Source organism: Anopheles ziemanni, chromosome 2 (assembly GCF_943734765.1).
Source record: "Anopheles ziemanni chromosome 2, idAnoZiCoDA_A2_x.2, whole genome shotgun sequence".
Taxonomy (NCBI): domain Eukaryota; kingdom Metazoa; phylum Arthropoda; class Insecta; order Diptera; family Culicidae; genus Anopheles; species Anopheles ziemanni.
This window is the reverse complement of record NC_080705.1, coordinates 40,075,494-40,092,892: the sequence shown is the minus strand read 5'-3', so window position 1 is coordinate 40,092,892 and position 17,399 is coordinate 40,075,494. Positions and strand designations below refer to the sequence as shown.

General features: G+C 41.4%; 3 protein-coding genes across 3 annotated transcripts; 1 reads left to right on the top strand and 2 right to left on the bottom strand.

Annotated features, from left to right (window-relative positions):
• Positions 1-509: 509 nt before the first annotated feature.
• On the top strand, positions 510-1,102 carry LOC131288715 (larval cuticle protein A2B-like). The gene is made up of 2 exons (XM_058317891.1): positions 510-521; positions 596-1,102. The coding sequence occupies exons 1-2, from the start codon at positions 510-512 to the stop codon at positions 1,100-1,102; spliced, it is 519 nt and encodes a 172-aa protein (XP_058173874.1).
• Positions 1,103-5,007: 3,905 nt separating this feature from the next.
• Positions 5,008-5,854, bottom strand: LOC131282604 (pupal cuticle protein Edg-84A-like). The gene is made up of 2 exons (XM_058312110.1): positions 5,843-5,854; positions 5,008-5,736 (listed from the first exon to the last, which is right to left on the bottom strand). The coding sequence occupies exons 1-2, from the start codon at positions 5,852-5,854 to the stop codon at positions 5,008-5,010; spliced, it is 741 nt and encodes a 246-aa protein (XP_058168093.1).
• Positions 5,855-10,624: 4,770 nt separating this feature from the next.
• Positions 10,625-15,580, bottom strand: LOC131293556 (myosin-3-like). The gene is made up of 6 exons (XM_058321632.1): positions 15,508-15,580; positions 15,144-15,440; positions 14,856-14,992; positions 13,162-13,304; positions 12,984-13,041; positions 10,625-10,660 (listed from the first exon to the last, which is right to left on the bottom strand). The coding sequence occupies exons 1-6, from the start codon at positions 15,578-15,580 to the stop codon at positions 10,625-10,627; spliced, it is 744 nt and encodes a 247-aa protein (XP_058177615.1).
• Between the last annotated feature and the right edge of the window lie 1,819 nt (positions 15,581-17,399).

The following is a 17,399-nucleotide window of genomic DNA, read 5'->3' as shown; positions in this document are numbered from 1 at the left end:
GAAGGGAGCGAATATGGTTTGCTGGTTTTCTTTTGGATACATCTGAACCATGCCCTCGAGCGCTTGGAGAGTGCTCTCGCGAAGAGTGAGGGAAGAGAACCGAAGAATAACAAACGACAGACATCATATTTTGCATGTACTGCCAAAAACGTACTATCGAGCCCGAACCACTCAGAGGGGAGGCCAGATCGGCGGTAGCAAAGCGAAGGAAGGAGTAGTAGATAATCAGGCGTAGAAATCGCAATCGCGAATACTACTACCCCCGCTTGCCGCTTGCTGGGCGGAATGGCGCACGGTGGAAGAATGTGCTGCGGAACATTATTGACAACGCACGACCTACAACCGATCGGCCAGAGGGGTTGATAGTTCACCCGAGCCTTGGGGAGCCCGATCTCGGCGGATATAAATAGCGAATTTTGGCACTAAATCTGCATCAGTTCATCGAGCACCTTCATCAGGACACGATCCAGCAGAGAACCGTAACCCACAGCTTCACAAGCAGAACAAAAATGGCATTCAAAGTAGGCTTATCCTCCGCCAGGGATGGGTTCGCTAGACACGAGAGGTTCTAATTCTATCTCTTCACTTCCAACAGTTCCTGGCAGTTGTCGCTTTCCTGGCCGTCGCCAGCGCTCAGCACTACGACCCGCACCACTACCAGCCACAGTACCACCAGTACCACCACGAGCCGGCCGTCGTCAAGACGATCCAGCCTGCGCTGATCAAGACTGTCCAGCCTGCCCTGGTTAAGACCGTCAAGCACATCGAGTACCCCGAGGCCCCGGCCGAGTACCAGTTCCAGTACTCCGTCCACGATGACCACACCGGAGACATCAAGAGCCAGCAGGAGGAGCGCCACGGAGATGACGTCAAGGGACAGTACACCCTGATCGATGCCGACGGTCATCGTCGTATCGTCGACTACACCGCCGATGAGCACAACGGCTTCAACGCCGTCGTCCGCCGTGAGCCTCTGGAGGGCCACAAGATCGTCAAGACTGTCGCCAAGGTCCCGGTCGCCAAGGTGTACGCCGCCCCGATCGCCAAGGTTCTTGCCCCGGTCCACTACAGCCACCAGCCCCACTACGAACAGCACTACTAAGCGAGTTCTGGAGTCGATCGAAGACGGCGTTCCCCGCCCCGGGAACACTTCTCTAGCAAACCAACTTCCCATTTTCACCTCTCATGTCATACTGCCTCATCTTCCATCTATGCTAGTTCAATTGTTATGCTAGTAAACTGTAAATAAATTACCGAATGTGTACAATCTAACGCAGTGTTCTCTCTATCCGAGCTGCTCAGGTGTACTTCCAAGCGGAACGTATTACATAAATACTTCGATGCAGCTGTAAGAGAATAGTAATAGCCAAGAAAAACCCATATTGCTTGTGACCAAAAATTTGCGACGAAAGGTTGTCCCTTTGTATCAACTTCAAAGTACGATTCTTTCTTTTATATTGTTGCAAAGTGTTATTACAATGCACAGTAAACAAGATGCCAGAACAATCATATCAGAAAACCATCCTGGTTTCGCATACCATCAGCCAACAATACGAATGAATGAGCAAAGATACGAATACTATGGTCCTTTAGTCCTATAGTCTACAGATAATTATCCAGCAACTATATCTTTGGATAAATGGAAAAAAAACATAGTAAAAATGTAAAATGTGTATTTTTATTTTGTTAATTTATTGAAGTAAATGATTTTTGTAAAATAACTTTTACCTCGCCATGTTTTAAATAAGGATTTGAATAGACGTTTTCAATATTTTTTTTAGATTCGTAACAGCCGAGTTAAAAAATCGGCCCACGAGCACCGAGACGCTCCCTCAACAGTGTTGGTTCGAATCGCAGCCAATACTGTATCATACTCCATACGAGAGGACTAACTATCGACATACCTAAAGAGATCAATTCTAATAAGCCCGTAATTTTTTTTTGTAAAAAACAATCATATCAGAAAACCATCCTGGTTTCGCATACCATCAGCCAACAATACGAATGAATGAGCAAAGATACGAATACTATGGTCCTTTAGTCCTATAGTCTACAGATAATTATCCAGCAACTATATCTTTGGATAAATGGAAAAAAAACATAGTAAAAATGTAAAATGTGTATTTTTATTTTGTTAATTTATTGAAGTAAATGATTTTTGTAAAATAACTTTTACCTCGCCATGTTTTAAATAAGGATTTGAATAGACGTTTTCAATATTTTTTTTAGATTCGTAACAGCCGAGTTAAAAAATCGGCCCACGAGCACCGAGACGCTCCCTCAACAGTGTTGGTTCGAATCGCAGCCAATACTGTATCATACTCCATACGAGAGGACTAACTATCGACATACCTAAAGAGATCAATTCTAATAAGCCCGTAATGGAGCAGGCATGACCGAAAAAGAAGTAGAAGAAGATATGTTATAAGAGTTGATTTAGGCTGAACTTATGTTTTATGACCGCTCTAACATACCCTTATGTTGTTAACAGTATGTTATGTAGCTCGAAGAACATATTTTAAATGTATCGTAAGTTAAATATAAATATGTTAATGTGTACTGTAGTTTACAGTATGTCCCATAAAAAAATGCGAAAATTTTCAATGCTCATTTTTGGGTAACTTTAAACGTTATTTTTACCAAGGTCATGTGTGTGTGTAATCATCTGGTAGTATACTATGAGACGATGTAATCAAAAGAGTGATTCTCGAGTAATAAAGATGTGAAAAATGTTCGTAAAGGAGATTGTGACTAGTTTACTGCTCGCCCAAAAGCCCGTAAAACAAATTGTATCGATCGCAGGATGCCACCTGGCCACTGTTTGCTGTATCCTACGATCACTCTTTGGTGGACCACATCCCACGAAGCCAGGAAGTGGCCATCCACGGTCCACTCGCACGCCGAAAGTCATCAGATCAATGTGAGGTTGAGTGAGACAAAATCGTAGCAGATCGATCCGGAAATTGGCTAAGGAAGCCGATATTTCAAAATCTACCATGCATAGGATGATCAAACATGACTTGAAATGTTCATCCAGAGTCAGAGTAAAGCATCACCTTGTAACAGACCGAATCAAACAACTACGGCTGGAGTTCTCGACACGTTTGGTGTCAGCATCAAAACAAAAGAATATCGTCATCGTATTCTCTGATGAAAAAATGTCTATCGTCGATCCCGTGTCTAACACACGTACAGACAGATTTATAACGCCTAAGAAGATTGAGGATGTTCCAGAGAACCTGAAAATCAAGTTTACAACCAAACATTCGGCTGGAATCATAGATTTTGAGACCATTTCGCCCAATAGCTTTAAAATGCCTTCAGCATTTATCAAAGCTGAATTAAAATTTAATACCGAGGTTAATATGAACATTTTGAAGGACCACGTTCTGCCATGGATAAAAGCCAACTTTGCAGCACAAAAACACGTCATTTACCAATAGGATGGAGTCCCGTGACGTACCTCAAAAAGAACTCAACCGTGGCTGAAGAAAAACATGGATTTTTTGGCAATTATATTTGACCTCCCACCAGCCCGGACTTGAATCCTTTAGATTAAATAACAGGGGCACATGCTCAGGTTAGGGCCTGTGAACGCTCTAGCACCATCGTTGGATTCCTGACAGCTTCAATTGCCAAGGCGTGGATCTCGAAAACTGATTTATACATTCAGAAGGTATGCTCTCGATTTTGTCCCTGTATGGAGGAGGCGATCAAGAAAAATGGTATACCTAATTATTAATGTAATCATTAAAGACTTAAGAAACGATTCCTTAACTAAAATGACAATTTGTTTCATTATTTTGTTTGAAAAAAAAAATTTGAATCTGAGGTACCGATTTTCGCATTTTTTTATGGGACATACTGTAATCATAGTTAGTTTTCATTTCATTCATAATCATCACGTATGGTCCAGCTGAGGGATGAATTGCAAAGAAACCCTGTTGGACAATTACCCTACGTTGTGTATTTTTTCTATTTTTTATTTTAACATTAAATTGCTTAACCAAGACTGTACAAACGTCCGACCGACGCAGGAGTTGACGAAGAAGAGACTTTTACAAAAATGGTTTCCCGCTTCGGTGTCCCTAGCACATACACTAAAATAAATTTAACGATTACAAAAAACTGAGCTACTAATAGAGCGAGGACAACGGACTGATAAAGATAAGACAACTCGCTCTTATCAGCTAAGCTTTTAACCCTAACATATAAACACGTTTTCTGCCTCGATCCGCATTAGTCACAACAAGCCCATTTATCTCTTGCAGATATTCATTCGGTTTCATCAAAGTCATCAGAAAATCCAAAAGCGGTGGGAAAAAATCTACAAAAGTAGTCTCAAGCATGAGACGTTTGTAAGAATTTATTTACTGAAGGCTTCTTAGCATTTTTCGTAATTTAGCAAAAAATAAAATCAAAAGATACTTGCAAAACTTGAAAGACAATACCTAGAGCAATCTAAAACAATTATGATGAGTGTATAAAGCCTTCCAAAACTAGAATACTTTCCATAAAATGGTAACATAATCAAATTTGTTGAACAGAATTGTCGAGGATCCAAACAGTTTGATTTTGAAGACTTAGAACTTAGACTTGTGAGCTTAGAACCAAAGAGGAAGCTAGCTGAAAAAGATCACTGCTGCGACTTGTTTATCAATACTTACTGTAACTGTCATATATCCCAAAATATTTACGCTTTGAAAATAGTATGGACTTTAACATAAGAAAAAATATTGTCCGGAGTATTCAGATCCCTGAAGATGAATGCAAAAAATTCATTATTCTGTGAAAGATTATCGTTGTCCACATTGGCATACAAAACCATTTTTAATTTGTTATCAGTTTATTGTGCAACTACCCTATCTATCGTGATACGATGTAGTGCGATATTTACACAGTTATTTACAATTAGTTAACGTAACCGCCATGTATTCGCTAGCTCTAATCGGGTCCAATTCATCCTTCGAGGTGTGGGTGTCGAGTCTATGGCATCGGAACAACTGCTCAGTAGTTGTAGTTGCTGGATGGTCCGTGGAACTGGACGTGGTTGACGGCCTCGTGGTGAGGAGCGTAGGCTACCTTGGCGACCGGGACGGCCACCTTAGCGACGGCGGGAAGAGCCAGTTTAGCGACCGGGGCGTACACCTTGGCCGGAGCCGGAGCCTGGTAGTACTGGTGCACCGGAGCCGGCTGGTAGTGCTGGTGCACTGGCTGCGGGGCGAACACCTTCGTGACGGTCGGGGCGGCGTACACCTTGGCGACCGGGGCAACCACCTTGGCGACCGGGACGACGGCCTTCACCAGCTTGTGGCCCTCGACGGGTTCCCGGCGGACGACGGCGTTGAATCCGTTGTGGTCGTCGGCGGTGTACTCAACCACGCGTCGGTATCCGTCGGCATCGATCAGGGTGTACTGACCCTTGACGACATCTCCGTGGCGCTCCTCCTGCTGGCTCTTGACGTCTCCGGTGTGGTCATCGTGCACTTCGTAGGCGAACTGGTACTCGGCCGGGGCATCGGGATACTCGACGTGCTTGACGGTCTTGACCAGGGTAGGCTGGACAGTCTTCAGCAGGGCAGGCTGGACAGTTTTAACCAGCGCCGGCTGCTTGTACACGACCTGCTGCGGCTGGTAGTGATGGTACTCCTGTGGCTGGTGATGGTACTGAGGCTGCTGGTACTGCTGGTAGTGCTGGGCACTGGCCACAGCGATCAGCGCGAACAGAGCAACGTACTGCGAAATTGGAAAGCGACAGAACGGGTTCATTAGAGAAGATTACGACACTTTGAGACTGGAGCGACATCACATGATCGTCACTAGAACACTTGCGGATACGCACTTTGAAAGCCATCACTATGGTAGAACTTGCTAACGACCCCTAGTCGGTTGAAATGCACTCAAAACCCAAACACTGAACACACACTGAACGTTGCTGCCTCGGTGGCGTCGGTAAACTGTGCTAATTCTCCGGTCAAAACTCACTTTATATACTGATTTCAGCAAACTGCTACAGTTTAGTTCAAGGGCCGAACGGAGACCGCACTGTGGAGAGAGAAAAATAGGGAACCACCCGTAGCCTTACACCGTGCGCCGTCAGTTCGCCGGGCGTTTGCACTAATTTTTCGGTGAAATGTGTCACAACCCCGGCGATGCCGCTAGTTGGCACTCGCTCCGTCTCGTTCACGCTCGCCGATCCTCCGAACGCCGGGGGCACAGGTTAACCCATTGGCCATAACGCGCGAGGGGAGCAAAGCGGGGGGCCTTCTTGAGCCGATGAGATCATTATTCCGGGCGTAAACCACACCTTTCTGCTGCCGGAGGGCTCGAACGTGCCAACGCCATCTCGGCGTTAGAGCGCTCCGCCGCCGCCGCCGTTGCTGCTGCTGCTGCTGCTAATGGGTCGATGTCGAAGAACGGCGGGATTAGGGATCCATAAGACACGGAGTCGACGGTGAGGCGTACCGAGTTTTGAGGGTCAACGCTGTGGCGTACGTGCCCCGTCAAAAGCGTGGTGAGCATTAGGCCCCAGAAATGCGTTAATGCGCTGACGCCCCGGGGCAAGGTACCGGACGGTATCCGATCGATATCCGACCCGCTGGAGTGCATAATTAATGGGTTCCTCCTCGTACGTCGTGTGGTCAAGTTCAGGTGATGTATGAACCTTTTCCTTTTCTTCACAAAACGCCCTCGGGCCGGGTTGAAACTGCAACCGACCCAATGCCCTTTAAGGCTCGAGCAATCGAGGGCTAATCTACTACACACGTCAGGTGTCCTGGTTGTTCCCGCGAAGGGCCTTTGATCAATGAGTGGAGTGATCGATGGATCAATGGGTGGTATTCGGACTGATGCTGTCTAACAGGTACGCGCTGTATTCGCCCGGTGAGCTTACACGAGCTAACACAATATTTGGGCGGAGGTAGTTTTGGCAGGATTAGCCGTCATTGCTTAGGCTAATTTTCTGAAGGTTATACTAACTGAGCTTTTTTGTTGGAGGGGATGAAGGAGCCTTGTTCTGGCAATAGGCCGCTCTGGCATTGAAGATAATGAAAAGCACTCAAAAATATTCAAAGTGAAAGGAGGAAATTTAATTAATCGAGAAACCACCTGCAGTTCCGCTCACCATTCTTTTAAAGGGCATTTCAAGGATTACATAGGGTTCATTGAATATAAGGCTCTAGCCCTCTGGGAGAGTTTGATTGTTTTGTTGACGTTTGATCATAATCTTTAATTAGATACCTGGAAATTTGATTATTTTTTAATATTTTCGACTATAACTTTTATTCATATTTTGCACAAACATCAGCGAAAATTACTGTATTTTTAATTTGTACAATACCTCCATTATCATAACAAATTATTGCTTTACAAAATGTGCGGGTGGTGTAATGCGCGGGAATAAATTTACTGTTGTTACAATTCATTCGTTAATTTTCAAGGTTGTTTTTTTAATTCAAAATTTAACTTTGTTTAACACTGTCAGAATTAGTTTACCGTTGTTATTTTTATACCAAATTCTTATTTTCTATCGTTTGACAGATCGAACTGGTTGTTTCTATTTATTTACTATGATTGCATTCAGCACTAATCTCGCACGAAATTTTTTCCATCATTTAAATAAATTGGCAAAAAATGAAAATAAAATCCAAAGATCGTTGGAATAGAAGTATGTTTTAAAACATACCAAATACATTTAATATAGCTAAAATTTTATCATGAACTTATATCAATAAAAGTATAATGAAAATTAAAAATATCATAAAGGAAAAGCAAACCTATTGATGATGATGATGAGTCCCACCTCGTACCCCAACACAGGAGCGAGAGGAATTGTGCATATCGCAAAGATAAAATAATGTATATGCCAAAATAATTTCTTCAATTTACTAATACTCAATTTTTTTGACAAATAATAATTGTATCAAACCACTTATTTTGAGCAAAAGTTGTCGATAATTTGTTGTATTTTTTTTTGAAAAGGCGATGTTATGCATGAGAAAAAAAGGAACTTATAGAACAGTCAAGCCTTTGTTTGTTTCGATAAATTTATTTTAACACTCTGACGTCCGGATACACGCATAGATGTAATGGCTCCGTATCAGTTTGCATCCGATCACATCATTTTGGTGTGCTGTCAACGCTGTCTCCTGACACGCATCACAGACTACAGGATGTAAACAAATGTCAAATGGAAAGTAATCAAATTTCATACGGCGCGTTGCTGTTCGTACGTAAATTCTAATGAAGATTGAGAAAGAATGATCAAACAGGGCGGCCAGATATGGAGAAACTAGTGCAAACGCGCCGGTCGTAAAGCGTTGCGACACCGTGAATTGTGCGAACGTCAAAGTGTTAATATAAACCAGAAATTCGCATACATTTCGCTTCATGACCTGTGTTTTTTTATAACTATTTTAAACCGGATCCATTTAAATAGATTATGTCACCGTCGTAAAAAGGTATGTATATAAAAATGCTGGGGCAAAATGAAGCTCCAAGGAATCGAATGGTAAATGGAAAAATGTAGTAGCAAACGAATATTTACCGAGACTCACCAGTTCCATAAATCATAATTTATCCGGGCGAATTGTTTCATTATACCGCCAGAGGAATGTCTCTATTGTATTTTGGGCACACCCGCTTGCTCCACTGGTAGCTCGATCAATCAAGACTAAAGTGAACATTTATCATGTCGCTTGTTTCATGGCATGGATAAAAAGATTTGATTTGAACCGAAATATAAAACGACGAACCTCCGAAATCGGCGTGGGTGACATTTTTTGATATAATTTAATTAATTGTAGTTATCATAATGTAAATTTAATTTGTTAGGGAAGATCAGTTGAACGTCATAGTCATCAGTTCAAGGACCACGTTAGTTGCAAAATTGTGTCCGAAAATGTTTCATACATCCGTTCATCAGCTCATAATTTTACTCAAACCTTCCACACTCCTTCATCCCGTGTGACTCATAAGTTGCACAAACCTGATTCAAGCCGGCGTGGAAACACCGTCTGATTTCGTTTTCTTTTTCGAGAGCTTCGATCGAGCCCTGACGTTGGTCAGGTGTGAGAAGGGGAGGAGAAAAATAAACACCATGCCGAGCATGTTACCGCCGTTATGAAACGGCCGTGCAGTATGCACCAGCGGAAAGATATTTGTGAATGGCGATCGCCGGGGATCGTGCGGGAAATGCGTTCTGCTTTTTTTTCCAAACACACTATTCGACGACGCACGAAATTCCTTTCTTCGGCAACGTGCCCGTAGTATGGCGCACGGATGGAAAGGGTATGCAACAAAGCTTGATTGACATCTCGTAAGCCAATTTTGAGGCGGTCTCAAGCAGTCACGAAAGCGAAAGCAGCGGACGGGGATGATTATAATGATCGATCTCGCGATCTTGCGATCTTGTTTAACAATTTCTCTCACCCTCGCGCGCTCACTTGGTGACAAAGTTTAGCACACGACCACCGAGTAGTCGCTTATGTAACATTCCTTCATCGAGATGACCTTGCATGTGTCGCGTGTTTCAGTTACAACCATCGTAGCCCGGATTGCAAAAAGGATAACATTGTTAGCAATGTTGAATTGCACTTGTGTGGATGGCTTGTTACCACATGTGCTTTAATTGAGAGCCCATGTAAAAACAAACTGAACTATCAAAAAGAGTTTTATTGAATGTAAAATCGAAAAACTAATTCATGTGACTTTTTGTGCCTTATAACGTACTTTATTTTTATAAAATCTCTTTATGACGGTATAATTATTATTTCTTTTATATTGCCAACTTATGTTTTGTTGTATTTCTAACCTTTTGTTTGGGAAAAGTTTTGTTGTGGAAAAGTTTTTTCCCAAAACCACTAGTTGAACTCTTCGGAAAAAAAAACCTCGTAAAAATACTGACTACAACATGACGGCATGCATAAGGTAATGGGAAACATTGCCAATTCTCGTGTGAAAGTTTTCAAGGACGTACATTTTCCTGTTTCTTCATTCTCCGCAACAGCTTGGGTTAAGTGCGCAATGGCTGAATGTTCGTAGGTGTGGAATAATATGGTGCAGCAGACACAGTCAGCTCAAAATGATTTTTGCATATCGATTTTACGCCATGGGTAGTGGATTATTCTACATTTTATGGTAACCGTTTTTTTCATTACCAAAACACAATTTAAAAAACTTGGTTCAATCATTTTATTTGCTTGGGATAAATCTTAAACATAACGTATACCACTTGCGGAATTCACATATCTTACATATTTTCAAAATTATAGCGTGGAATTTGCAGCTAACTCACTTTCGTCTGTATTCGATGTAGAACGTGTAATATTACTATAGATATGTTCTTGCTCCTCACTTCCTGACAGGTAATTTGAGAGCGTGTCGTCAGCATTAGTCTGCTCTGTATATTTTACCTCTTTATTTTCCTGAAAGAAAAAGAAGGACGAGCCAATAAAATAAAACATTTTGATCACAAGTGCTGTTCATAAAATGATATGAAAAGATATGGAAAGATATCAAGATGATGCATTTGATGTGTCTAATTCGAAAGGTTTTTTTTTGTTTTTTGGTGATTCGATCTACTTTCTTCACTTTTGAGATTCATTTTATTCCTCTAATGGAAGAGTCAACCGAAACAGTGAACGGCATCCTCTAGAAGCGCCTAAAAGGGAAATTTGAAACTCGTAAAGGCGGTTTCGTTGGACGTTGCCAGATAACTCGTCACTCTCTACGGTCGAATCAGCAACTCAGAAAGGTTTGTTACCGCATCCGTAGCGTTACGATGGGAGAAGCGTCTTGCGTCTTTTTTTATAAAAAACCAGTCCCGCGCTACGTTCGCTGTGGATCGCGATGCGACCAATGTCAAGGTAAAGAAGCTGGGAGGAATTAAACGAAGATGAAAACGCCGACCAGAAGCCTTAAACTTGACATCCTATGTTTCTATGGCCCATCAGATAAGACATGACGTGTAGAAGTTATTTGTTATGCACAAATTCAGGTAAGATTACGTAAATTGTTCTTTATGTACTTTTTATGTTGATTAATCGAACATGCATTAAAAATTTTATTTTTAATCTTCAGATAAAACCATAAAAGTCGAATTTACTTGAAAAATATCAGTAAGGTGTTTTAAAATAGGTACCTCACGCAGACAAATGAGTGTTAATAACATGCTTTGCAAAGCGTTACATTAAACGAAGGTTGAAGTACACTCCTTTTGCCGCGATTGAGTTCGTTTTTGGTTGCGACCAGATCGCACAACAATTAATGTTAAAATTGATGGACAGCAATCAAGCCATCGATTATTTCTCGATCTGTCCCCCAGAGTCTTGAGCAATCGAACTCATAAATCATGACACGGTCCGCATGCAACACTGCACTATCAAACTGATTATACATTTCGGTTAAAAAACGAACTCGAATTGCAAAACGAACCAAATCCTGCATTGACAGCCAATCTCGGGTTGTACGTAGTCCTGGCAAAGGTTTGGAGATCTCTGAGTGGCTTTCACGTCGTGGTTGAACCGGCTGCGCTGTACGCAAGTGCTGGCAAGCCCAATTTTTTTTTTTTGGCAACCACCGTGGCTGTGATGTAACCCGAATTCAGCGCGCTGGGTTCGGGTCCGAGTCCTCGACCGTGAAAAGTTCGGACCGCTGGCGATCGGCGCTCGCGTCGAACGTGCAGCATTTCATCGAGAAAGAGGTCACCGTATTCGCCCACAACGCTAACTGCCGGGCGGTAAAAGGGAACTGAACTATCCGCTGTAAACGAAAGCTGATCGTGCCGTCACCAGGCGGTCGTGGAGTAGGTTTAAAGCGCGATTTATTTCTCTCTACCACTTTGCGTTGAGATTGGAACTGACGAGAGTTGGCAAGTGTCTGGAACATGTTCAGATATTGGATCGTTTGTTGGTACCAAACGCAGCAATTATAGAGTTAAACTTTGTTTTGGGTTTTTGAGGAGTTGTAGATGATGATTTTTAACAGCAAAATTAGTTTCCAATGAAACTTTACTTCACTTTCTTATGTCAATTGCACAGACATAAAAGAAATGTATAAACTCATTCGCGAAAAAAAGGAATTTAAAAAAAAACCCAATAAAAGACCTTCACAAGGCGCACGCTGTCGTCCTGACATGGAATGTTTCTTCTGGAAAGCCTTATTGAGCGCTGCCCATTGGGGTGTGAGTTTTTGTTCTCTTCGTCCCTGAGCGCGTTGAGTGCTGTCCGGCCTCGCGGGAGCCGACTCATTTCGCGAACTATTTGCCCACCGGGTGCACCTTCCCTGTCGGTCTTAGGGGTTGATTTTTTGCCCTTTGCTCAGGTTCGCTCAAGAGGGCTGCCAGCAGCAGAGTGCGAACCTTTTTTTTTCTTTTTCGTGCTGTTGTAAATTTAGCGTAGTTTTTAACGGCTCTCCGAACCGCCAGAGTGCCTCTTTCTTTGCCCCTGCGAACCTTTCTTCACTTGGCCAGGGCAGCCTTGAAAGTGCTGTCCGGGCCGGTGGGTCGTTGGGAAGTTTGAGTAAGTTTGTAACCTCCAGCGTCCAACACTCAGTGTGTCTCCAGCCCTCTGCCTCTTTCTCGGGCCTCCCTGGGCGAAATTGGAACGATTCATTAGGCACCCGATAAAGCGCAGCTCGGGCAACCGGCACGCGGAATTGACCGAAATGGAGAACAGGCAGGAGAAAGGGAAAAAGTGGCAATACCCAAAGGTACGGCTAGGCAAATTTCAAGCCGGGAACGAACTGCCGAGCCTTTTAGCCACCAGGTTGGTTATTTCGGTGCGGACGTTAATGAATCGAACGTAGCCGAAATTTTAGATGTCCTTCTCAGGCACGAATCGCCGAAGGCGTTGTAAATATCTCGCGTGGACCCCCATCAACGGGCGTAGAATTTGGAAGGCTTGCAGAATGGAATTGGCAAACGTTGAGCGGGTGCCGTGGGTTTTTTGTTTTGTGTTTTGTTGTTGCCCCGGTAGGTTGCTTACCTTTGATTCATCCTGCTGGGAGCCGTGTTCGGTTGTTTCGATACTTTCGAAAGTGTATCTAAACAAGGGGAAAGAAACAGAAGAAATTAATATTGGTCACCCTAAACGAAACGGTAAACACAAATTGGACCATTTATGCTCCTTTGGAGAGCAGTGAATGTCTTTTAATGTTTCGTACATTGAATCACCGGGCAGAGGTGAAGACACGCTGTTGGCGCTTGTTGGTGTGGGCGGAGCGCAACGACAACCCTGCGCAAGTTCAGCTTTAAGTTCTCGAATTTGTTTCTCCAACCGTTGATTCGTTTCTTCCAGATGGTCAATCTGAAAATAAAATCCATTGCGACCCGTGAAAATTACAAAACAGTTCCGATAAATCAATGAACATTGCTCCAAACCAATGATTGAATGATTGAATTGAGGATAATTATAGTAAACTGTAAATGTTTGGCAACCTAATGTTCAAGAGAAAATATACAATATACAGTTGATCCGAAAAGCGATGCTAAAGAGTTAATTCGTACGTTTGATCCTAAATATCTTGGATAATTCTAGTCATAGCCCGGCAACATGCAACAAGAAGCAGCATGCAATAAGAGCACAAAAGCTCCAAGCATAAGCTCCAAGTGATAGAATTGTAGTATGAGCATCTCCATGATGACTGAAAACTACGCACTTTAAACCTACAAACTGAATCATCTTTTTCGGGAATGCTGGTACGAATCTTAATTTAATTTTACGATCACCAAACAAACTTTGAAATATTTTTTAGCACAATATAGAGAAGATGAAAATGACTGATTACTAATAGAAACGAATAATAGTAAAAAAGTTTTGAAATTGGATTAAACGAACTTGTTGGTGAAACATGATGATTCGACTGTATGCTGCCAATAATTTGTAAGCATACCTTTTGTTTTTTGATATGATATGATATATGTGTCAACCTATCATTTGGGTTCACATAACATGTATTACGGGTGTTTATGGTAAAATATAGAAGTAAAATATATTGAGGTAGTATGGCCGTTAAACCATTTACCATTTGACACAGTTAATTTGATTCACAACCGATAACGGGCAAATTTGACTGACTTTTTTTCATCCAGAAATACTGGCCTCCCAGTTCACCTGATCTCAATCCAATGAATCATTTTGAACGGTCATATACGCAATCAAATATAAACCGAAAAAACCACAACTACAGTCTGTTCTCGAGTTACGCGGTTCTCGACTTACGCGGATTCGGAGATACGCGGTTTTCAAAATTTGACAGTAGATTGGGTTTATTACATCGATTTAAATACCTGAGATGTACAACCACACGAATAAATATGTAAATTACGCATTTGCATAACTTACGCTGTTTATTTCGTTTGTTGCAATTTATGTTGTTTGAATACGCTTGCATTGCATTCATATTAATGGACAAAGAAAAAAATTGAATATCCTATGATACATGTACACAAGAGCTCGATCTCTTACCTCCTAGTATAAACTATGTGTCAAGCAATATTCGAGATACGCGGATTTCTCTGGTCCCCATTATCCGCGTAAGTCGGATACTGATTGTACACAACTCGAACACCGTGAACTATTTTTGAATGATTTGCGATACTGATAAGGCTTCATTTTGACGGGATCGACATGGCCAACCAAAATTTAGAATAATCCCCATTCTAGATTTTAGTTGGCCATGTTTGATAGGTATAAAATGTCTCTATAACATGTATTTGGATTTTTTTTGGCTACAATGAGAACTGGTCAATATATTTGGGGTCAAAGTGTGTGTAATTGTATGTATGAAAAAAGAAAATAACAGGGAAAAAACAATATTTAAAATAAACAATCATTCAAACATAATGTTATCGTTACCGATTCAAGATCAAACTCCAAGTCGTCAATAATGGCGTATGCTTTGTAAAGCTCCTTTTCCAACTTGGCACATCGGTTTTCCAGGGCAGCCACTTTTTCCTCATGGGCTTTAGGTTTTCCGATATCAGAGAGCGTTCCTAGAGGGGGGAAAATGAATAAACCATCAATTACATTTTCATTAGTATGATCAGACACTTTTTGCTTAAACCAACTACTATTCCATCAACTTATTTTTATGTTTGGTACTTTTGTTTTTTTCAATAAAAATTCTGTCTCTTTCAAACATACCTATTATCTCGACCGGAACTCTTTTCCGGTTCTCTAGCACCGGTTTAGCGTTATCTTGACTTTCGTAAGTTCGTAGCTTTTGGTTCTGGGCTACATACTCTTTGATTAAATCGTTGTATCGCTTCTTGAGCAATTTCTGCGCCTCGAACTGTTCGCTGCTGCGAGCCATTTCCTTCTCGAGCACTGATTTACACCGCAGTCGGCCCTCTTCGGCAATTGCGTGTTGAACTCGAAAGTTTGCTACATCATCCACGAGCACACTGTTTTCCTGCAGCAGCTTTTGGTTTTTTGTCTCCACTAGAATGACAAACAAAACCCACGTTCACGCCCAACTACCTCACATTCACTTACTTCAAACACTCACATGTGTCTATATGACTCATTAACTCGCGTATCTTTTTATTTAATCGTAACAAATTTTCTTCGTATATATCCATGGTGCTCGGTGAAGCGTGCTTTGCTGACTGATACCCACCCCGATAACATAGATGAAGATTGCCTCACGTTTGCTGCGCTTATCAGTGTTTCCGAATAGATTAGGATTTTAAAGATAAAATTGTATCTATGCGAATTCATAAGGCGGTGCTCAGATCAGAGAATTTTCTAATGCCAGCTAGCACTACTACCTAGGTTTACATGAGCAAATGACATAACATAAACGCGCAAATTTCAGTTTTGCTATAATTTTCTTGCGTTTAGTGGCATATTCGTGAGCCGATGAAATGGAATGGCATTCAGGGGTAATGTGTTTATCAAAATCTTATCAACAAACATTACACATGATCACAAACAACAATGCTCTGTACGTTCGCACTCAATACCAAGCGCGCACATTTATTAATCACATGCCGACCGAAAAATATATTCGCAAGGATTTTGACAGTTTGACTGCATTCTGTCATTTGCAAAGGTTTCTTTGCACTTTAGGTAACCCTAGCATAATTAATTTATTTTAATGAATGAAACAAATATAGATAACAAAAACATGTCCAGATTGGTCCACTTCAATGTCGAAATCCTTGTAATTTAAGAGCAAATAATGATGGAAGCTGTGCGAGCGTGAAATGGTTTTCAAAAACGTTTGAACATGGTTAAACAAATTGGTGGCGATATAATTGCAAAATATATGCTGTAATTGATTTGTAAAAACAAGGCTGTTAACTCCAACGTCATGCTATTTTGAAATTGGTGGTTGAATCTGTACAAATATCAATGTACATATAGTAATGATTGTTGTATACAATGAGCGAGAAACTAACTAAAAAAGGTTAGTTTTGATATCAAAGAATCCCAGAATCCTCTCAAACAGAATACAAACGAACCGTATCTAGCATATTGTACGATAGAAACTGTTGCACACACTCGGCGTTCTGCTTTGTCCCACGGCACTTGGACACCGTCTTGGCTTAGCATGGCTCAACATTGGTGGACGGTTAAATCTGAAAACGCAACACACATACCGTCAAGGCAACAACGTGCAAAAGCATAAAACACAAGATCATTTGTGCCCCAAAACAACTTAAACAATCAATAGAACTAGTGCAGTTTACCGACTCATCACATGTTAGCAATGGCAAAAAACCCGTTGTAATTTTTGAATTCAAACATTAACAGAGATCATTGAACCGGTTTTAAAAATATTTCAAAAACCGTTTGAAATGTTTCAAAATATTTCAAATTTGAATTTTCAATACAGTTTTACAATTTTGATTCGGATTAGGTTTAACGGTTCTCTTTTCTCCGGATTGTTTTAAAGTGAAGTTTTAAAACCTGTACAAAAAGTGGCTTGTTTTTCCTTGAATATGTATTAATTCAAAACTTTTCATATTTTAACTTCCGTACATTGCCTATTCGTCCACCCTTGCTATTACTTTGTCGCAACTCTTTAGTAGTCTCTCTGGAGTATCAGAATATAGTAATTTAGGTCCCATTTTGTCCTCCATCAACGATGTACACAAGGTCCAGGACTGATTCTGGGCTTGTTCTTGGAAATTCTGAAAGTTTCCATTTTTCTAAAACCCTTTCCCTGACCAAAAGGAACAAATCAACAGAAAACTTTGTTGAGATAAGTTCAGCCGCCTTCTAGTTTTTTATTATGGATGGTAATTTTTTTTACATCGAAAAAGCCGTTTTACCGAATTATCCCATTTTCCGGCTTTTCTTCCTTCGGAATTTTCAAATACTCTTACATCTAAAACCTTCCTTGGGTAAAACGGAATAAATCATTCGCAGACATCGTCAAGATTGGTCCAGACG

Excerpts from the sequence above, each read along its gene's own strand:
- LOC131293556 (XM_058321632.1), bottom strand. The coding sequence starts at position 15,580 with ATGGATATATACGAAGAAAATTTGTTACGATTAAATAAAAAGATACGC. Across the intron at positions 15,441-15,507 it reads AATGAGTCATATAGACACAT|TGGAGACAAAAAACCAAAAG; the intron begins GTGAGTGTTTGA and ends TTGTCATTCTAG. Across the intron at positions 10,661-12,983 it reads CCCAGCAGGATGAATCAAAG|GCGCTTCTAGAGGATGCCGT; the intron begins GTAAGCAACCTA and ends TTTCCCTTTTAG.